At 37.8% G+C, this 22,884-nt stretch overlaps 1 protein-coding gene across 2 annotated transcripts in view; it reads right to left on the bottom strand.

The window, feature by feature from the left end:
• Window positions 1–3,816: 3,816 nt before the first annotated feature.
• LOC130722613 (pre-mRNA-splicing factor ATP-dependent RNA helicase DEAH1) overlaps window positions 3,817–22,884 on the bottom strand; it is a 31,720-nt gene continuing 12,652 nt past the window's right edge. For both annotated transcript variants that reach the window (XM_057573407.1, XM_057573406.1), the window contains 12 exons: window positions 19,368–19,436; window positions 19,064–19,153; window positions 18,686–18,772; window positions 12,867–12,982; window positions 12,721–12,787; window positions 9,419–10,459; window positions 8,834–8,896; window positions 7,445–7,568; window positions 7,267–7,367; window positions 4,811–4,873; window positions 4,648–4,720; window positions 3,817–4,374 (listed from right to left, as the gene is read on the bottom strand). In XM_057573407.1, coding sequence (XP_057429390.1) covers window positions 4,331–4,374; window positions 4,648–4,720; window positions 4,811–4,873; window positions 7,267–7,367; window positions 7,445–7,568; window positions 8,834–8,896; window positions 9,419–10,459; window positions 12,721–12,787; window positions 12,867–12,982; window positions 18,686–18,772; window positions 19,064–19,153; window positions 19,368–19,436 — 1,938 coding nt within the window. In that variant the 3' untranslated portion in view covers window positions 3,817–4,330. The remainder of the gene's footprint in view (window positions 4,375–4,647; window positions 4,721–4,810; window positions 4,874–7,266; window positions 7,368–7,444; window positions 7,569–8,833; window positions 8,897–9,418; window positions 10,460–12,720; window positions 12,788–12,866; window positions 12,983–18,685; window positions 18,773–19,063; window positions 19,154–19,367; window positions 19,437–22,884) is intronic.

Raw genomic sequence — 22,884 nt, 5'->3', positions numbered from 1 at the left:
GGTACCTGTTAGTATAAACTCTTATTTATAAGCTAATACCTATAACTTATTGATGTAGGAGCTTTTAAGGATATTTTTAGTATTTTAGTAATTTTATTTATTTATGGTTAGGATCTTTTTATTCTGTGAATAGGGTCTTTTTATTTGATTAGGATCTTTTTATTATCTTTTTATTTTCAAAATAGGATCTTTTTATTTTAGAATATAATATTTTTAGTTTCATAGGGTTTTCCTATTTCTCTATTTAAGCAGTTGTAAGGCAATAGCCTATTCAGTTTTGATTGATAATAAAATTCAAGAGTTTTCTCTTATTCTCCCTTTCGGGTGGATTTCAGAAACCTTCTCTTTTAGGATTTGCGTTTGCAATCCTAGTACGACTTCCGCTGCATCAAGTGGCATCAGAGCAGGTTTTCTCCTGTCTCTTTTCTTAGCTTGATCAACCATGGAAGATCAACCAATGACCAAAGCAGACCTGAAGGATGTTACTGCGGCTCTTACCGCGGCCCTAACTGCTATGACGCAACAGATGACACAACATATGGCGACGTTCGCGACGGCTATAACGACGCAGATCAACAATACCAACAACGGTAACCGGCGACGAGACAGGAGAAGGAAACCACATAGGTTTCCGCGCGACAATAACAGCAATCGTTCCGCTATATACTTACCTTCCCAATCTTTACCTTCATCATCTGTATCTCATCCTTATTATCAAGTTCAGTACCCAACCTCTAAAACCACTGAAACTCCACACCCCCAACTTGCTACAACCAACCTTATCAATCCTTACCCCAACATATCACCGACTGCAGATCCAATTTCCTCGCCACAACCCCTACCAAAACCCACATCAAATCCATGTCCACCTGCCAAACCTGTGCACGCAACTTCTTCGAAATCGGATTCTCAATTTTCATTTGCGCCATCCACTGTTGTTGGCCTGGAAGATGAGGCAAAAACGTTGATGGATGATTTGTGCAACGAGAGCACACCAACACACAATTCTCTTCTATCTAGATATGATGATATCTCAGAGGTTTCACCCCATGTTATATCTGAGGCAGACACCTCTATCAATTTGGGCATCGATGCAGTAATCACACCTTACAATCCAACACTTATGGTTGTGCCTCAGGTTCGATCTGTCCTTGTTCCCAAGTTTGCACCCCATCTATTTGGAAATATACCTGAGCAAGAGGAAGTGCAATCCAACTTGTCTAACTCGCAATTCAGACAATTGATTCCATGCCACTGGAAGTTGTTTCAATCACTGCTTGTTCGTCCAGAAAACACACTCTTTCATTTTCATGGTATTCGGCGAAAACAATTTGATCCTGGAATCAACAAGATGGACGCTAGTGTTTCAAAACAGGAGTTTGCACACTCTTTTCCATGTGCTTTTGTTAGATATTCAACACTCACTCTCCTTGGTTTAAATTGGAAGCCTTTTGATCCTGGTATTTTGAGGCAGCAGAAGTCCATTATTGTGATTAGAACTCGGGGTCGAGTTCTTCACAAGAAGAGGAGACACTGATGTAGGAGCTTTTAAGGATATTTTTAGTATTTTAGTAATTTTATTTATTTATGGTTAGGATCTTTTTATTCTGTGAATATGGTCTTTTTATTTGATTAGGATCTTTTTATTTTCATATTAGGATCTTTTTATTTTCAAAATAGGATCTTTTTATTTTAGAATATAATATTTTTAGTTTCATTAGGGTTTTCCTATTTCTCTATTTAAGAAGTTGTAAGGCAATAGCATATTCAGTTTTGATTGATAATAAAATTCAAGAGTTTTCTCTTATTCTCTGGTGGATTCCAGTGTATTTTTTTAGGGTTTTAGCGCTGGCTATCTCCCTTTCTGGTGGATTCCAGAAACTTCTCTTTTAGGATTTGCGCTTGCAATCCTAGTACGACTTCCGCTGCATCACTTATGAAAATAAGCACATAACTTCTTATCGAAATGTCGTAAGGTATGTATATTTTTTTTTTTGAAATACATGCATAAGTGTTGATGCCCTTTTCAAACGGGACGGGCCTAAATCTATAAAAATTGAAATTACACATGAATGTGTTAAGAATCATATCCATATGTATCTCTATCTCTGCCCTGAGATAAAGAAATAGAACTTAGTCGCAAAAGTTTGATCACATTTCAAAATATTTTCAGGTAGACACTTCACTACTAGCTTCTTTTTCATCTTTCACTACACCTAATATTATCTTTATGTATTTGGTTATTCTTTTTAAATTTACTATTTAAATATTTTAAATTATAAATTTTTTGAATACCAATTTTAAACTTAAACTAACAATAAGAGAATGCTTGAGGAAGGATTGGCAAGTACTCCCTACGTTACTTATTATAAGTCACATTTTTTGAAAAAAAATTGTTCCTAAATACAAGTCACTTTCTAATATTTAGGAAGCATTAAATAATTTTTTCCAAATTCACCCTCATATTTAATATGAAAGAGATGATGAACTTTTGGAATATTAACTTGGAGAGAGAAAATCATAGGAAAGTAAATAAGGGTAGTATAGGAAAGCTAATCATTTCCTTTACAAATTTATTATTACTAACTACTTTTCTTAATCTAAGAGAATTAGTTTTTTGTGACTTATAAATAGGAACAGAGGGAGTATCTTTTATCCATGTAGCTCGTGAGAGAAACAACGCTGTGGACTTCCTTGCGAGACAGACCAATCAGGAGGGGTCGTCGTGTCGGGTGTAGGGGCAACTGCCTACTGCTATTTATGCGTCCTTATATTTAGACGCTTGTGCTTAGTGTTTCTTGCTGTTTTTCTTTCCTCCTGTAACAAAAAAAAAACTAACAATAAATTTGACACTGACAAAATTAATTTTTTATATGAAATTTAAATTAGGGAAAATTACACTACCTCCCCTGAAATTTATTATATTTGCACTGATCTCTCATCTCTAGTTTATAAAATGCAATAACCTCCCCTCATTCCTATATCATTTAAAATAATAAGAGGGTGTTGAGTGTTATAATGACAAATCTTAAGGGAGGTCGGTGCAATAGTGATAAACTTCAAGGAAAGCTATGTTCCAAATAAAGTAAGGGCGGGCAATCAGTGCAACAAATTTAATCTTATTGCATTCATAAATTTTACTAGTTTTCTTCACAAATTAAAGCACCTCATCTCTAATATTTGAAAAATATTTGTGTTTCATTGTATTTTTTCTTGAATATTTTAAATATAATCTTAAAAGTTTAAACAATATTGCGCATTTTTAAACAATATCAGTTTATCGCACAACATTTATGAGCAAACTCTCCATTGTTTCACAAAATAATTACAGAAGATTTTGATTTTATATGTATGAAAAAGAAGACACGTCGAAATAAAACAAAGCACTTAAATCTCACATGAAATAATTTAGGAATGACTTTAAAACTAGAATGATAAAAAAATGAATGATGAATATACTTGAAATTTCAAATCCCTTGTGTTGGACAGCTTGGGCCTCAAGAAGCAAAACATACTATAGAAGAATCAAAGAATTTATATATCAGGGAAGACAAGTGTACCGTCATGGATTCAGATTAATCCCCCTTGGTCCCCAAGACTAGTCAAAGGAATCAGTTATTATTTCCCTTGATTCACTCCCTCACTCATGTAGCTTAGTCAAACTTAGAACACCGTCCAAGTTCAATGTATGTATCACTAGAGTTTTGAGTTCTCCAACTATATAATGGGGAGCCTATGATGTACAATCCATGTTCGCTCCTCCTCTACATGAATAATACTCTAAGGTTTATTTATTCATCCAGTTAGATCCTAGGGTTTTATTCAGGAACAACAAGCGTTTCCTTTTCCATTATCTGCTGTCAAGAATAGTGCTTTACAATCTGTATAACATATTAAGCTCAACAATGTAAGTGTCATTAACATTTGGGCATTTGGCCGTACAAGCCATACTTGTACTTTCATTTGCCAAGTATAAAAGCTACTCTGCAAATATTATCGTGATGAAGCAATGGCCCCTGATAAAATTATACAATATGAAACCAATACAAATTAAATCAGATGCAACCTATCACCAAAAATGGAAATACAAGCCTATAAAACAGAATTTCTGTCACTTCCCTAAACTATCCGGTCACCACTCACACCAACGGGGCGCAAGTGAAACATGCAAGAGTTAGTAGAGTGGAGACTAAATGCACTGACAATAAATTTTACAGTGCATCTTCTTCCAAGTTTAAGGACCACATTTTCTGCCTCCAACAAAACCATCTTGTCACGAATTGTGCGTCCTCCTCCCAAATCATCTTCGATGATGTGCCAGCTGTCTGTCCTATGTTGCACGTCCTTCTCCACGGGGCATTTTCTTGGACGTCGCTGCAAAGAAATTTGATTAAGCAGCTCAATAGCTAAAGAGAATAGTATAAGTTTGCTTAACTGATTAACTCTAATCTCAGAAGTTATTGTCATGAATACACAAAATGTTCTGGCCATAATAATCAACAAACTACAAACTGTTTAATATGCAATGTGCTGATAGACAAAATTGGTCTCGATAATTTAAATTATGTTAAAGCTTGAAGGGAGAGATATGGTTGATTACTGCAACAGATAACAACAATATTAGAGATAAAGATAAAGAGAGCATACGATCTTCAACATCTTTAAGCTGGTAATAGTGAGGGGCTATCTCCACCAACCACTCTGGCTTTAATTCTGTAACCTGCAATTTGAGAATGTAGTTTTAGCTATCACAAATATCCACGGAAAGAAGTCATAAAATAGACATTTGAATTACAACAGATAGGAATACCTGTCTCATGTATTCCTTGGTTGTGAGTACTAGTTCATAGTATACAACCCATCTAGGAAGAATCTATCAAGTGTAAACAAAATGAAAAAACTGAAATTAGATGGTTATAACGAGAGCGCAGCCGTTCAAACTTTATTAATGTGTATGCAAATTCGTGCAACATAAAGTTGTTTGGTTCTTTTCAAAGTCCTCAAATTGGTGTGTTCATTCATTCATGCATCCAGATACATATTGGGATTTTATACACAAAATCTAACGTTCAAGTTCAGCTACAAATCATACTGAGCAGACGGCACTGCTCATGGTTTGAACCATTAGGAAAGGCATAAGTAATAGTTCCTTTATGACCATTACAGCTATCACCCCCAACCACGTTAAAACTATGGAAACTCCAAGCCAGAGGAGAAATTTATCAAATCTTGATGAGAAACTTGAACTGTTACAGTAAAATTTATTCCTTGTGAGAAACATGGATTGCTCTCAAACAATTTGTATGCGGTAGAAATAGATTAGGATCCTCTCATGTAAAAACTCTCTCATGTTTCCTCATGTTAAAATTTTGTGTCCATCTCTCTCTTCACATGTATTCACTAATCTCATCTGTTACAAATAAATGTAAATAGGGCTGACACTGTAATTAAAAAAACTTCAAATTATGTATTTAAGTCTTCCTAGTATATATATAATCCTCCATTGTTCAATTCAAAAACACAGATTTATTCTATGCCTCTAGTTTATGGTTACTAAGACGGATGAGAGGCAATCATAATCCGTGATTCCCAGCAGACCCACTTCCGACCAGTGTAAATTTTTTTTGGAAATTGTGTTCCCTTTCCGGTTTGCAGCCATACTCACCGAGTCACCGTCATGTAACATTTCTGGCAGACTCCAGTCACTATCTACTGCCACCGCCACATTCTGTGCACTGCTGCCGTCATTTCTGGGTGGCAAACCCACCGCTGACATCGCCTCGCCAAGATCAACAAACCCCACACAGCTCTCCAATTACACACCACTTCATGAGCTCTCATTTGCCTCCTCCGGGTGTGGAGGCGCATGAAACCTCTGTTCTGGCCACCGTCGAATCTTTAGAATCGCCATCCTCAACTCCCAGATATGGCCTTATTTTGTAGTTTAGGGGTCTGGTGAGTTTTAGATATGGTGTTCTAAATCTGCTTTCTGGACGTTTCTCTCTCCAGCCCCCGTTTACTTTGCCGTACGTCCCAGATCTGCTTTTGGGTCTGGTGCTTAACAGATTAAGAATCCAGCACCGTTCTCTAGTAGCACCCATTGCAACACATGGCCTCTAGAATCTCGCGAGACCCATCGTCCTGATGCCACACTGGTCTTCTATACTGATTCTTTGAGGTGGTTACAAGTTACAACACGCCAACCCTCAATCCCTCTTATGAGCTTAGATTGTCCCTCCAACTGGTAATGAAACCTTAAATCAAAATTTTAATGTCTAACCTTGCTCGGCCTCATCCCTATTCCCCTGTCCCTCTTTCTGCGTTCAAAGGTTTGAAGGTCGACATGACGACATGTATGTGCGAGGTTGAAGGTCCTCTGTGCCTATCTGTTTGCACGCCACTCTGTTCTGTAGTTCTTGGTCTGCGATTTTGATTCTCTGGATTCTGTCTTCTGTCTTTGCCTTTTTGGTTCTTCCTCTGCGAATTGCAATTATGTCTTCATATACTGCCTAAGCAATCCCGACAAGGGTCATAAAATCCGCGTAAGTGTCTTCCCTAAGCGCACGTCCCTCCGGATTAGCACGATTTTATTTGACACCACATTCAGCTATGTGTCTTGCTGGTGTGCTGGTTATATTAGACTTGCATTGTTTTAGGTTTATAAGTATTAGTTGTAAATATTAATTTAGATTTCTTATGGCTGTAAAAAAAAATTCATATTTCTTTTAATGCATTATATTATGACTTAATGTGATTTTGTGCTAATGAATTTTCAATTTAAATTTATTTTAATGATATAAATCAGAGGCTATTTTACTTATCTATGTGATTTTCTATGTATATGTATGATGTATAATTTTGCATTTTAGATCTTAGAATCTGGTCTACGATCCTACGACCTTGCACTCCCCTCCACATGCTTAGTAGGATCCCGATCTTAACAACATTGGTTTTTTGGGGACGTTGTCCTAACCTCCTCTATTAGAGTATAAGAATAGGCGTTTGGTTTTATATTTAATTCTATTGTATTGTCTGTTATTAAAATAATAGCACTTATGTAATCCTAATTTCTGTTGTAACTAAGTATGTCTATAAGACTATATATTATCCTCTTTAAACACACGGATTCATTCTGTCTCTCGTTTCCCACATTTTCAACATCATCTAATGATTATTTTTTTTACGGAGTAGAGGTGGAGTCCACTAAAACCCAGATCAGTCTAGTGAGTTTCAAGTAATAACTCAACAATATACAACACCAAGTACCTGTGCTAGCCCCGAACTAGGATGTATGTGAACAGTCTGTGGATGTTTAACAGTTCGATATGATCCATTCTTTTGCAGTCGTGCAGAGTGTGGGAAAAATCCTGCAGTAGTTAAAAATTAGATTCAGCACACTAAAAACGGATTCTTACTGCAAGGAATTACGAGTTTTATAAGTCACCAGATGTTATGGATTTCTTGACGGCATCTAAATCATTAGGATTTGAAGTGAGTTCGATCTCAACCCTCTCTAATAGACCTGCAAGTTGATCACGGATATCCCTAGCTTGTTTCATACTTCTTACCTGGACATTTTATAACAATCATAAAAAATTATATTCCATCAAAACACAGTCGTACCAAAGAATGAATAAATTGGGAGGAAAAACCATTTCACAGTGGAAACAAGACTACAGTACCAGATTTTGACACAACCATGTATCATTATCATCTCATCTTACAGAATAAAAACTGAGATCATCAGAAAAATCAATTTGTGCGCATGGAAAATGAAACAAGCTCATAAAGTTCTAAAATATTTTCTTATAAAATAAATAAGAGGTGAACGGATACCAAGAAAAGTTGAAAATCCAAAATTTGCAATTAAATGGCCTCTCAATAAACATGATTCATGGAAAGACATTATGGCCTCATTTAATTATGTAGCTAATTCCACCTATTGGAGAAAGACTGGTAGTTGTTGAAATATTATCAGTCATAAAAGAAAGGATAACATATCCTTATTAAAGTAGCCTTGAGAAAGAACAAAAGAACAAACAAAAAGCAAAAGCTAAGTACAACTTAGCATAGCAAACAAATCTATTTGAAACCCTCTAAAATAGCTATTAACCTAGCACCATAAAAAAAATACAAGAAAAACACCACACATCTCAACAATCAATAAGAATATCATAGACGCAGTTCTTTATGGAAAAAAATAAATCTTCCCAGTGTTCAGTTTTATTATAAATAAATTGTGTTTATCATCACTAAATTTAACTGTGTATTACTTTCTAGCATGGTACTTGAATTGTGAATCGTATCGTGAATCGGAAGACCTATTTTTTGACTCGTGAATCGTATCGTCTTATGTATTGTATGATTCAAACACAACAAAAATAAGTCACAAATGAAAAATATATGGTATATATCATATAATTAATCTTAAGATGACAAAGTGCAAGTGTTCATCTCCTTTAAAATCATCAATAACATGAAAAATGCAAAGTACTTCCATACTTGCTAAATTATGCTTTGATCCGACAACTAAATAAACTTCGAAGTTCAAAATAATCAAAAGATGACAAATTGCAAGTGTTCATCCCCTCCAATAAACATCATTAACATGACAAAATGCACGATACGATACAAACGATTCAAGAGCGATTCACGATACAATACAAACGATTCATGTGCGATTCAGGGGAGAAATCGATTCACACATGTGATTCGTATTGTCAGTCCTAAAAAACGTATTGTATCAGTATCGTACGATACTTACTACCATTTTCTAGCACTTCCACTAAATATAAATGTGGTAAGTACTGGTTTTCAAAACAAAGAACTATACCTGTATATAATTCTCATAACACCATTGGGTTGAATAATTGGTCTCCTTCCAGGAATTGTAGACCTAAATGAAAAAAATGTAACAACAAGGTTTAAAAACAATCTAGAATAAGAAAACATATCAATAACAAAATACAACTTGACATGAAATTCAAATGTGCACTGCAATAATAACCTAGCCATATCTCATGATTTGAATGACAAAATGTCCCAGGTAGATTTAAAGGTAAATATGCAATAGGCACAATGATAGAACATGGAAGAATGGTGGCAAAGAAAGTAGGTTCTGTGGTAGAATGATATGACTACAGAATATTCAAGAGTTCCAGACTCTCCCTCAGTTACTCACTATTTCCACCCCAAAATCCAAAACTGATCTTTGTTCTTTCCCTCCTGCTATTTATATCCTGTTATTTCTCTAACTCAACCTAACTAGCTCTAACTAATTAACTAATAGTTGGTGGTATGCAGTATGCTAACAAAACAACATATACTCAATTGGTACTGAGGTCAACAATTGAGCCTGACATTTCATGGCATGGAAAAAGGGAAAATAGATAAGTCAACAAAAAAAAAATTACTGAACCTTCAGCAATGCAATATGGTCTCCAACATTTCCTGTGTGAAAGTTCATCCTCGCATTGTCTGCATGTACTTGTTTATCCTTTGGGCGGTAAAATATTGAGTTGCCAACAGAAAGCATGGCAGCAACGGAAATTATATCATCTGAACATTTGTACTTTTCTGAAGCCACTATCATTTTTGACAACATAGGATCAAGTGGGAACTCTGCCATCCGTCTACCTACCTTAGTTAACTCACCAAGCTTATTTAATGCACTTAAAGCAAATAGAAGCTCCAGGGCTTTCAGTAAGGCCTCAGCCGGCGGAGGATCCATAAAATCAAAGTGTAACAAGTCATGAATACCAAGACTTTTCAAAGTCAAAACTACATTTGCAAGGTTAGTTCTCTGTATTTCGGGTACAGTGTTATCATCCAAATCATTGTGAAAATTGTATGCAGTATACAACCGGAAGCACTTTCCAGGACCTGTTCTTCCAGAACGACCAGCTCTTTGCATTGCTGAAGCTTTTGAGATGGGGGTTATTAACAAAGACTCCATACCAGTTCTTGGATTATAAGTTTTCATCTTACAGAATCCTGGATCAATGACATACTTGATCCCATCAATTGTCAATGACGTTTCTGCAATATTGGTAGCAAGAACAACCTTTCGTGCCCCTTCAGGAGTGGGTTCAAATATTTTAGCTTGAAGTTCAGTTGGTAGGTTGGCATATATGGGGCATATTATTAATTCAGCAATTTTAGTCCCCAAACCTCTAGTGCGATGCTTCAAGATTTCTTCAGCAGTTTCAATTTCTTCTTGACCAGTAAGGAATACCAATATATCTCCAGGAGGTTGAGTGACATGAATTTGAAGTGATGTAACAATAGCTGCATCTAAGTAGTCAGCTTCTGGTGCTTTGGTAAAGTTTATTTCAACAGGATACCGTCTCCCTGGAATTTTGAATATGGGAGCAGAATCAAAGTAGTCACTGAACTTTTCCGCATCAAGGGTAGCACTTGATATTAGCAACTTAAGGTCAGGCCGGAAACGAGAAATATCCTATCACAAAAACAGAGGTACGTAAACAGGAGGATATTATCATCTACAAATAAGATTATTTATTCATTTAACCCAAACATATGCTTCATATACATCCAACTATAAGCAAAGATGATGCATTGATTAGTAACACATCACCAGTAACCAAATAAGAATCATTGCACATTCATATAGAACAAAAAGAACACGAGCAATAAGCACAACATCAACAGCCAAACAAATAATTGCAGAAATTTGATTATCACTTTTCAGGATTCTAAATATCTAAGTTTAGTTTATTTTAGGAGTTAATATTTTATCTTGGTTGGGTTATCTTTTAGATTCAGAATATCTTTTATTTTGGTTAGTATATCTTCTTTATTTCTTAGGGGTTAAGTTTATCTTACTAGGATTAATTTATTATAAATAGGAGTGCCCTCGTTAGGTTACAGTAAGCAATTGATTATTGAGTTAGTGAAGGTTCTTACCTTGTAAGGGTTACCTTCTTGTTTATCATTTTAGTTTTATATAATAGAAAGTACCAAAAAAATTATCTCTTTTCCTCTTTCTTTATCTCGATTAGCTGTTAGGATTTCCAAACACGACGTAAACGGCCCACGACCGAACCACCAAGATTGCCGCCCCTAGACCGGTCCGTTCCCGCCGGCTTCACCCTCACCGGAGCTCCAACGCGCGCTCGTGCCCCCTCCCTCACCTGAGCGTGACACCCTCACGCCACCACCCTCCACCGCATGCGGAGGCATGTCCGGCATCCTTTCCGGCCTGAGTTTTACTATTGTGATAGAGCTAGTTTTAAGCCACTTGTTAAGAAAGGAATAAGGGGGCCTGAGTTCAATAACTAACTGTGTAAAAGGAAATTGCATCACATGTGCAAATGGTAGTTAGTTGTGAATGTCTGTCAGTAGTTAGTAACTGACTTTCCTATAAGGTGAGGGCTGGTAGTCAGTTAGAGTTTGGAATGACTCAGTTGTAAAGGAGAGTCCTGGCCTCTCGAATGCCAGTTTGTACTTTGTACAGTTCTGTTCTTGTTCATTATCAAATTCTACTTTCTTTTCTGTTTCTCTATCTCTTCTGATACCTATCATATTGCATATATAATATACTCTGAGTCATAGTAAAATCAATCAGAATATTTTATTCAAGTTGGTACTAAAGCAATCTGATTCAAGTCTACCTCTGGCTTCCTAGTTTCCTAGTTTTCGGTGTAGGGTTCCAGCCAATACTCTATCTGATACTCCTCTCTCAGATGTGTAAGGGGCTCCTACTCTATCTCTGCCTCCCAATTCACATGTTCTTGCTACTTATTAATGTGAAACTTGTCATCTATTTGCACCCTTGTTGGAAGTAGTTCTAGAAGATTCAGGTAATCCACCTCCTATTCCAATCACTCTACCAACTCCAGATCTACTTGAGCCACTTGTTAACTAACCTATAGTAATTCACAAGAGATAATTTTTACTCGTAATCCGCTTCCTGTTTATAACTTCTTAAGCTATCATTGTCTATCTCAATCCCATCATGCTTTTGTTTTGCTATCTCCTCTATTTCCATTCCTAAAACCGCACAGGAAGCTCTCTCTTATCCAGGAAGGTGACAAGCTATGATGAATGAGATCTGACTTAGAGTCTGCTAAACTTGCACCCTTGTTCCCTCTCCTCCTAGGAAGTCTTCAGTTGGCTTTTGCCAGGTATTTAATGTCAAAGGTGGGTGTGGATCCCTATGGACAAGTTGATTGGTTGAAAGCTTGATTGGAAGTTAAAGGTAACACTCGAATATTTGGGCTTTATTATGGTCACATTTTCTCCTTTGTTGCAATCATGAACTAAGTATGTCTTTCTTATCCAGGCTGCTAGGTGTCGGCCTCTACAGTCTACATCAAGTAAAATGTGATTGGTACATGGAAAGGAAAACACTTACACTAGACTCCAGTGTTATCAAATCGCGATCGCGGACCATCGCGTTGAGCCAAAAATCCGCTATTTCGGCCGCTATTTGGCGACAAATAGCGGAAATAGCGTGCTATAGCGGGCAATAGCGGCGTCGCGATTAGCCAAAAATCCGCTACGCTATAGCGGGATAGCGCCGCTATAATCGTTATTTGATAACACTGCTAGACTCAACCAAACATAAGCCACCAAACTTTATTGAATATCAGAATTAAGATGCTGATTGTTCAAGGAACTGAATGCAACTGTCTACCATTCAATAACTAGAATTACAAAGAATATAAATTTATTTCAGCCCAAGATGTTTCTACTCACCTTTACTAATCCAAACAAAATATCAGTTGAGAGTGTTCTTTCATGAGCCTCATCCACCATCACAACACTGCAACATTGCAAATATAATTAGAGAGTTAACATATAGCATCCAGCTTAACCCTGAATCTAATCCAATATAAGCTCACCTATAACTTGCCAGATCAGGCTCACCAAGGAATTCCCTCAGCAACATTCCATCAGTCATATATTTCAGAATAGTCTTCTCTGATGTGCAATCCTCAAAACGGATGGAGTAACCAACCTTCAAAAATAAAAAGTTCAAAACTTATACTTGAAAGTAGGAGAAATTGTATTATTACTTCTTAATCAGAATACAAAGGGTAATTACATTATATAGAAGAAGACTAATCCTAAATAAGGAAATAACTAATTATGTACACAATCTCCTAATAAGAGAATAAATCTTCTAATACTGAATATAATCTTCTAATAATAATTCTTATATTAATTCCTTATTTACAACACCCCCCCTCAAGCTGGTGAATGAATATCTATCATTCCCAGCTTGCAAGTAAGCTCTCGAAACCGCTCCAAGGGAAGTCCTTTGGTGAGCACATCAGCCAACTGAAGTCCTGAGGGGACATACTGTGTAGATATTAGACCACTATCCAATTTCTCTTTGATGAAGTGCCGGTCTATCTCTATGTGCTTTGTTCTGTCGTGTTGGACTGGATTATGAGCAATACTAATGGCAGATTTATTATCACAGAAGAGTCTCATGGGAGCTTCATACTTTATTTTCAAATCATCCAGTATGATCTTCATCCACAACAGTTCACAAACTCCTTGAGCCATGGCTCTAAACTCTGCCTCTGCGCTTGATCTAGCAACTACATTCTGCTTCTTGCTCCTCCATGTAACTAAATTTCCACCCAAGAACATACAATATCCTGTAGTGGATCTCCTGTCAACAATTGACCCTGCATAATCTGCATCAGTATAAACCTCCATAGACAACTGCTCACTCTTCTTGAACAGCAGACCTCTCCCTGGACTTGCCTTCAGATACTGCAAGATTCTATCCACAGCATGTAAGTGTCTCTCCTGTGGGTCATGCATGAATTGACTGACAACACTAACAGGATAAGCTATGTCAGGCCTAGTGTGAGATAGATAAATGAGCTTCCCCACAAGTCTCTGATATTGAGCCTTATCAACCCTAAGGTCCTCCTCACTACTTCCAATCTTGTGGTTTTGCTCTATAGGCACTCCAATGGGCTTACAACCCAATTTACCAGTCTCTTTGAGAAGATCAAGGACATACTTTCTTTGAGATATGAAAATCCCTTGCTTCGAGTATGCCACCTCCATACCTAGGAAATATTTCAGTTTTCCAAGATCCTTCATTTCAAATTGGGCTGCCAACTGTTTCCTCAGATTCTGCTTCTCAAGTTCATCATTACCTGCAATGATCATATCGTCTACATAGACTAACAGAAGAGTGAGTTTACCATTTTGAGTATGTTTGATAAAGAGGGTATGATCACCTTGGCTTTGTTTATAACCCAGAGACACCATAGCATTAGTGAATCTCCCAAACCAAGCTCGGGGTGACTGTTTGAGCCCATATAGGGCCTTCTTCAGTTTGCACACCTTATTTCTTCCTGAAGTAGGGTCATACCCCGGTGGAATCTCCATATACACCTCTTCCTCCAAATCTCCATGCAAGAAAGCATTTTTAACATCAAACTGTTGCAACTCCCAATCAAAATGAGCTGCTAAGGAAAGAATGATCCTTACAGTGTTCATTTTTGCTACCGGAGCAAATGTCTCTTCATAATCAATTCCATAGGTCTGGGTGTATCCCTTTGCAACTAGCCTCGCCTTATACCTGTCAAGTGTGCCATCAGATCGGTACTTCACGGTATAAATCCACCTGCAACCTACTGTCCTCTTGTCATTTGGCTTCTCAACAATCTCCCAAGTTCCATTTTTGTCCAGTGCATGCATCTCTTCATTCATGGCTTGAATCCAGTTCTTATCTTTTAATGCTTCTTGTACTGATGTAGGGACTCTAATAGAGTCAATAGCTGAAATAAAACTCTGATGCTGCACAGAAAGATTTTGAGTAGACACAAACTGGGATATAGGGTACTTGGCACATGAACGTTTTCCTTTTCGTAAGGCAATAGGTAAGTCATCAAGGTTATGCTCATAGGAATTACTAGGCTCAGGGTTCGCAACACTTACCTCAGGATCAGACGATTGGACTTGTTGTTGGATCAGGACGGGTTTTACTTTCCGCTGGTACTTTATCCTGAACCTGTCAACATTATTCTGATCTGGTACTACTTCAGAACCATTGTCATCATTCTCATCTGGTACTAGTTCAGGACCATTGTCATCATTCTGATTTGGTACTAGTTCAGGACCATTGTCATCATCATCACTGTCCTCAGTGATAGGAATAGAGGAAGGCATCAAGGGATCCTGTAAAAGAGGAATAACAGACAATTCTGGAGACTCAACTTCCTGAGTATTCCCCCCCTGAAGCTGAGGATTGGGATAAAAAGACTCTGATTCTTGAAAAGTAACATCCATGGATATATAGACACGACGACTAGGAGGATGATAACACTTGTAGCCCTTTTTATCTGAGGCATATCCTATAAAGATGCACTTAATAGCCCGAGGATCTAACTTACCCCGATGATGACCGTGAACATGGACAAAGGCGGAACAACCAAATACACGACTTTGAAGACCTGACTTAATGGGCACAGACGGAAAGAAGCTAGTCATAACCTGCACAGGACTAACACTAGATAAAACCCTAGAAGGTAACCTATTAATTAAATAAGCAGCAGTCAAGACAGCTTCCCCCCAATAAAACTTAGGAACATTCATTTGAAAGAGTAAAGGTCGAGTGATTTCAAGAAGATGACGATTTTTCCTTTCAGCAACCCCATTTTGTTGTGGGGTGTCAACACAAGTCAACTCATGAACCACACCATTTTTTGTAAGAAATTCAGAAAAATTCTTGTTAACATATTCTTTCCCATTGTCTGACCCTAACCTCTTAATAGGTTTCCCAAACTGTGTTCTAATCATGTGGAAAAAGTTAACAAATAATTGAAACACCTCAGACTTATCTTTCATAAGAAAAACCCATGTAATCCGAGTACAATCATCAATAAAAGTAACAAACCATTTTGCACCAAAAACATTAGAAATGGACGAAGGTCCCCACACATCAGAGTGAACAAGATCAAAAGGTTGAGCACATTTATTATTACTAGGAAGAAAAGTTGAACGATGATGCTTAGAAAACTGACAAACATCACAATGAAAAGATTCGACTGACACTTTTGAAAATAAATGGGGAAACATGGTCCTAAGAATACTAAAAGGAGGATGCCCAAGACGCTTGTGCCGCAACCATATTTGAGAAGTATTCCAGGACTCTGAACTCGTCTGATGACACTTGCTTTCCTCGTGCCGCAGACAGTATAACCCGTCCTGTTCCTTAGCAATCCCAATTATCTGTCCCGTGGCAAGATCCTGAAAAACACCATGTGAGTGGAAAAAGGTTACAGCACAGTTCAAGTCTCGAGTGAGTTTATGGATGGACAAAAGATTGTTAGAAAGCTTTGGGACATGAAGCACATGCTTTAAGGGAAGAGATGGACTAAGGTGAATATTACCACATCCCGTAATCTGGTTTTGGGATCCATTAGCAACAGTGATATAGTGTTTTTCAGGGTAAGTGGAATAAGAAGATAAATGTGAGGGGTGAGGTGTCATATGATCTGTAGCACCAGAGTCAATAATCCAGTCATTTTCAGTACTCAAAGCATTAAGAGATAAGAAGGTAGAACTCTTACCAGTCATTGTGAGAGAACAAGAACCAGAGGGCTTACTCAATGAGTCCATAAAAGCTCTCAGACGCTCCAATTCTGCTTTGCTAAGGCTAGGGACATCTTCTGCTGGTGGTACAGGTGGGACTTCACCATCATTTTCCATGTCAGAAGTTGTGTGATTTGCGCGCCTCTGCGGAGCACCTTTGGACCCCCTCATACGTCTAAGGACGTTTTCCCTTCCATAAAGTTTGAAACAGTACTCTTTGGTGTGACCAGACCTCTTACAGTAAGTGCAACGATCATCACGGTTGAAGAGATCATCACGGTTGAAGCGATCATCACGGTTGGGGCGATCATCACGGTTAGGGTGTCCAGAAAAGGTGGATCCTTTTATGGGACCCTTTCCAGAGGCTAAGGCTGAACCATCAACTGATTTGTCTTCCACCATCACTGTCCTCCTAGTTTCTTCACCACGAACTATAAAGAACACCTCTGAGAGAGAAGGGAGTTGCTCTTTACCCAAAACTTGGACCCGAATCGGATCAAATTCAGAGTTAAGCCCAGAGAGAAACTTAAAGATTCGCGCTTTTTCAATAAATTTATTCAATGTTGTGGAGTCAGCATCACACTTCATCTTCAGATTTTGATACTGATCTAATTCAATCCATAGACCATTCAAGGTCCCATAGTAATCTGTCACGGAGAGAGTTCCTTGCTTAGAATTGAAAACTTTATTTTCCAATTCATAACAAGCTGAGAGATCTTGTTTCTTAGAATATGCCTGTGCCAGATTATTCCAAATCTCCTTAGCAGTAGGGAAAAACATATAATTCCGGCTAATTTCCGGAATCATGGAGTACCAAAACCAGGTCATAATAAGAGAATTCTCTTCACGCCATGTGTCATATTGTGGATCAGTTTCAGCAGGGGCTTTTTCTTCAATATAACTGATTTTCTTACGACTTATGAGAGTGTGACGGATGAGCTCAGACCATTGGAGGTAGTTGCGCCCATCCAAGCGAAAGGAACCTTGTAATACCGGAAGATCTTTGTGGGTCAAAGGTGGAAGAGAGACTTTCACTCCAGAAGTGAGTTTCTCCTTAGGTATGGGAATCTCGTCTCCAGACATACTGAGAGATGTTACTGTAGAAGGGAAACAAGAGGAAAAATAACAGAAACAGAGAAGATTGCACTCTCCTTGAATGGAAGAACCAAAGGCTTCTCAAGAAAAAACACCAACAAAGTGAGGAAACGACCCTCAGAACAAGACCAAAAGGCACGGGGAACCCTCTCTGTGCAATCGGAGTAACGAACAGAGGATGGCAAGCCGGTGATGAAGAGCACAGGCCTCCAAACGGTATAAGCCAACAGTGGCAAAACAGGAAACGTTACTAGATAAAAGGGCCGTAATAAGACGGCTAGGGTTTTTTTCGCAGAAGCAGAACTCCCAAGATCGGGAGCTCTGATACCAACTTGAAAGTAGGAGAAATTGTATTATTACTTCTTAATCAGAATACAAAGGGTAATTACATTATATAGAAGAAGACTAATCCTAAATAAGGAAATAACTAATTATGTACACAATCTCCTAATAAGAGAATAAATCTTCTAATACTGAATATAATCTTCTAATAATAATTCTTATATTAATTCCTTATTTACAACACTTATAACTAACATTTTAGAGATTCAGCCAGGCAAAAAAGGACGTATGCATAATTAAATTCCATATTAAAGAAAAGCTCACGTGCCCCGTGTAATATATGTACACATCTATTCCTAAGAAATAAGAAAACTGACAGCAAATAGACTTAACAATATATCCAACTAATAGGTACTGGATCAGAATATAAGAAGAAAGTGTGTTTATTCATGAGAAAATTGTTGATACAGCCAGGTAATGGAGAGAACTGATTCTCTTCTAAGATTCTTCTCCAAAACAATAGATATGCTTTTCTGAACTTCCTCCCTCTTATTTTTAACCTCTCATCGCCTAAACTAACTAACTAACTAACTAACTAACTCTCTCTCTCTCTCTCTAACCTACTCCATAAACTAATTAACTCTCCCTAACCATCACTAATAGTTACCTATTAACAACATATAATCTAAGAGTACAATATTTAATAATGAAGACAACCAACCTCATGTCCTAGTTTAACACCCATTTCTTGAGAAACTCGAGCAGCAACACTCATAGCAGCAACACGCCGTGGCTGAGTACATGCAATCTGTACAAAAATTTAACAACTTAAAATATGCATGTTTCCTATACCTCCAAAGCGCATAATGACTTGGAAGATATGGAAAGTTAAAACCATTTACATTTGAATGACAATCATAAAGTTATTTACTATGGCAAAACATAAACATAGCTATTTGTTGTAGAAATTGCAAGTAGTAGTAGTTGACGACACACAGCACAAACAAATAGAATAAAATGAAACATTGGCAAACTCCTCAATATTTGCACATTCCAATTGATAACTATGGTAAGCACATAAAAAGAAATTAAACCACACCATTCCACGCTTTGTGTAGCCAGCTTCATGAAGATATTGGGGAATCTGTGTAGTCTTTCCAGAACCAGTTTCGCCAACAATTACAAGTACCTATTTCATGAAACTATTCAAGGTCAACTCTAATGATTGTATACATGAAATGTGAATAGAAAAGAGTAGAATCAAATTAATACAAATACTGCATAATTCACAGACAACAGAAATGACATTTCACTCCGAAACCATAGAAAGTCAGAACTACAAGAATAAAAAAAGGGAAAGGAAAGAAAGAATTAGGGAGAGAAAAGGAGGGAGGGGACCATGCCTGGTGATCCTGAACAGCTTGAAGCAATTCATCCCGATAAGGATACATTGGTAACTTTTTCCTCTCCTCCTATCAACAAGAAAATGACAGGGAATATTAATAACATATATCAGTGGTCAGCTTTTATTAATTAATCCTTTCAGAATATTGAAACTATTTATCCTTAACACATGTAAATGGATTAACAAATAATCAACTTCATAGCTAAGTTTCTTTCTGAAATAATTAAAATATAAAAAATGTCACTACTGTAATTATTTCATTGACTAATATAATAGCAGCTTCAAGTTATATTTTCCAACAGCAATTTTACTGTTATATATCTTGTAGATAAGTAGAATATCTTATTGTTTATTGTGGGGAGAGGGGGGATTCCAAATAGCCTCCATGTGTGGTTGGTTGGGTGAGAGGTATTTTTAGAATTTCACCACAAAAAAATTGGTGAATCACCATAGTTCACTAAATTTGAAATCCACAAGAAACCCCGCCTATGTGTTGATACTCCTAAGAAAAATGTTGTGGTAATAAGAAAGAATCATCACTTGCTTGAAATCACTGAGGCTCTTCTTTTCTAAATGATTGGGAGAGGTTGTCCTAACAGCTGCCTATTTGATAAATCTCTTGGACTCTCTTTTCCATGGCAATGCAAGTCTAATTTATCCCATGATGTCTTTCTTTCTTCCATGGCAATGCAACTCTATTATGAAATCTTCAGTCTCTTGTTTTCGAGTGTGTAGGTTTTGTCCATGTCTAATGTCAGCATCATTCCAAACCGGATCCTCAAGCTACTAAATGTGTTTTCTTGGGTTATACACTTATACTGGCCCTAACACAAAGGGATATAAATATTACCACCCTCTGAGTCATCGGATCTTTGTTTTTATAGATTTCATGTTTTAAGGGAAGATAAATATTTCCTCTCAAGCCCAGCTTCAAGTGGAGAGTATTCCTTGGTCTTTGTTTGAGAATTACTATAGAATGCTTTCAAAGTTATATATGGAACTACTATGAAGAAGTTGTGCGACAGTAATCAACTATTGGCATTTCTCATAGTCCAGTACATCATGATAGGGCAAATCATATAGAGATAGACCAAAACTGGGCAGTGGTCTGATTACAATTAGCTTATGTTCATGCAGGACATCAATTGGCAGACATATTGACAAAATAAATTCCCACAGAACAGTGTCAAGATTTTACTAGCAAGATGGAAATATAAGTGATGAGAACCAATGCAAAAGTAAAGAGATCGAAATAACAGAGTAAGGGAACTGAGTAATATTGATAGACAAAGAAGGAAATACAGAAGCAAATGCTACAGCTCCAGAGTAAAACTCCTATAGAGAGTACGTTTGATTTCTGTTTTTAAAAACAGTTTTCTGTTTTATAAAATTAAAAAACAAAAAAACTTGTTTGATAAAATTGTTTTCTCGTAATTGATTTAAAAACAGTTTTCTATTTTTTTGTTTTTAAAACAGAACAAAGTTGTTTTTGTTTTTTTATTTTGGAAACAATTGAAACACGGTATTAGAGTAATATAGTTACTGCTATGTTAGTGTTACTGTTTAGTGTTATTAGGTAAATACTGACTGTGTTCTGTTCAGTTAGTTATGCCTAGCTGGCAGGTTTGTTAGAGAGTTAGTTACATGCTTAGCTGTCAAAGCTTAGCTGTCAAGGTTAGTTAGAGTTAGCTTCTTCTGCAAGCTAACAAATCTCATAGTGTAAATACTGTAATCTCTCTTGTATTCATCATCTTTTCAATCAATGAAATTCAGTTGAAGATTTTCAACATGGTATCAAGAGCTGAGTACGATCCTTGAAGATCTCTCTCTCTAGATTTTCGTTTTTCTTCTTTCTTCTTCAATCACCATGGCTGATGAAGGTCATGCACAAGAAACTGCAGTTCCTGTTCCAGTTGCGGTTCTTCAACCACAATTGGCCTCTTCTTCTCTGGTTCACAAGCTTGTTCTGAAGCTTGATGATTCCAATTTTCTCTCATGGAAGCAGCACGTTGAAGGCATCGTTAGAACTCATCGATTGCAGAATTTTCTTGTTCATCCTGATATTCCTCCTCGATTTCTCAGTGAGGAGGATCGCGTGAATGCAGTAGAGAATCCTGCATATCAGGTATGGGATCAACAGGATTCTGCTTTGTTCACCTGGCTTCTCTCGTCTCTGTCTTCATCAGTGCTTCCAACTGTTGTCAACTGCACTCAGTCCTGGCAGATCTGGGAAGCTGTGCTTGATTTCTTTCAAGCACAATCGCTTGCACAATCGACGCAGTTGCGATCGGAATTGAGATCCATAACCAAGGGATCGAAGACTGCGTCTGAGTTCCTCAAGCGAATCAAGGCCATCGTCAATGCTCTGATCTCGATCGGAGATCCTGTATCGTTTCGCGAGCACCTTGAAGCGATTTTTGATGGTCTTCCCGATGAATATAGTCATCTCATGACTATCATCTACAGTCGCGAGTTCCCTTGCACGATCTCGCAAGCTGAAGCTATGGTTATCGCGCATGAAGCGCGTCTTGAGCGTTCTTGCACGCGTCAGTTGAGTGCGAATCCTCCGTCAGCGCTCCTTTCTCAAGCTGCGCCACCGGCGACGCAACCTGCACCGGCGTCGTCGTCTTCTTCATCAACGTTGTCGCCGGCGACCTCTGAGGCTAACTATGCTTCAGGTTCCTCTGAAAACACCTACGATGATCGTTCCTATGATAATCGCGGCAGTTATGGTGGTTCTCGTGGTGGTTATGGTGGTCGCAATGGCAGTAACAACTCTCGCGGTGGAAGAGGAGGAAATCGAAGTGTTCAATGCCAGATTTGCAAGAAGTATGGGCATGATGCTAGTGTTTGCTATCATCGCGGTTCATCATCTGGTTCTACTGGTTCTACTGGCATGTTTGGCATGCAGCCAACTGGTTTTGGTATGCCACTACCTATGCATTCTCAGATGATGCCTCAGTTTGGATTCTCTCCCTTTTGTGGTGTTCCACAGTTTGGTGTACCTTCTCAGTTTGGTACATCACAGTATGGAGGCTTTCCAAACATGTTTGGTCAATTTCCTCAAGGTTTAGGCATGGGAAATTTTGCTCAGCAGTTTGGTTTCCAACCATCTGGAGGTTCACAGTGGACCTCTTCTCAGTTTTCTGGTGGATCAAGACCTGGAAATCCTCCAGTTAGAGCTCCACAGGCTATGCTTACTGGACCTACTTCATCTACTACTGGTTCTCACACTCCTGCTGCAGCGAATCTTAGCTCATGGTTTCCAGATTCTGGAGCTACACATCATGTTACCAATGATGCCTCAGTTGTTTCTGACAGTGTTTCCCTAAATGGTAATGATCATATCTACATGGGAAATGGACAAGGTTTGCCTATTATTTCTGTTGGACATGCCTCTTTTCCATCTCCTTATCATAAACACACCACACTCACTATGAATAATTTGCTTCTAGTTCCTAACATCACAAAGAACTTAGTTAGTGTAAGCAAGTTTGCTCGAGATAATCATGTCT

Source organism: Lotus japonicus, chromosome 6 (assembly GCF_012489685.1).
Source record: "Lotus japonicus ecotype B-129 chromosome 6, LjGifu_v1.2".
Taxonomy (NCBI): Eukaryota; Viridiplantae; Streptophyta; class Magnoliopsida; order Fabales; family Fabaceae; genus Lotus; species Lotus japonicus.
The sequence above is the reverse complement of the archived record's forward strand: the minus strand, read 5'-3'. Positions and strand labels throughout refer to the sequence as shown.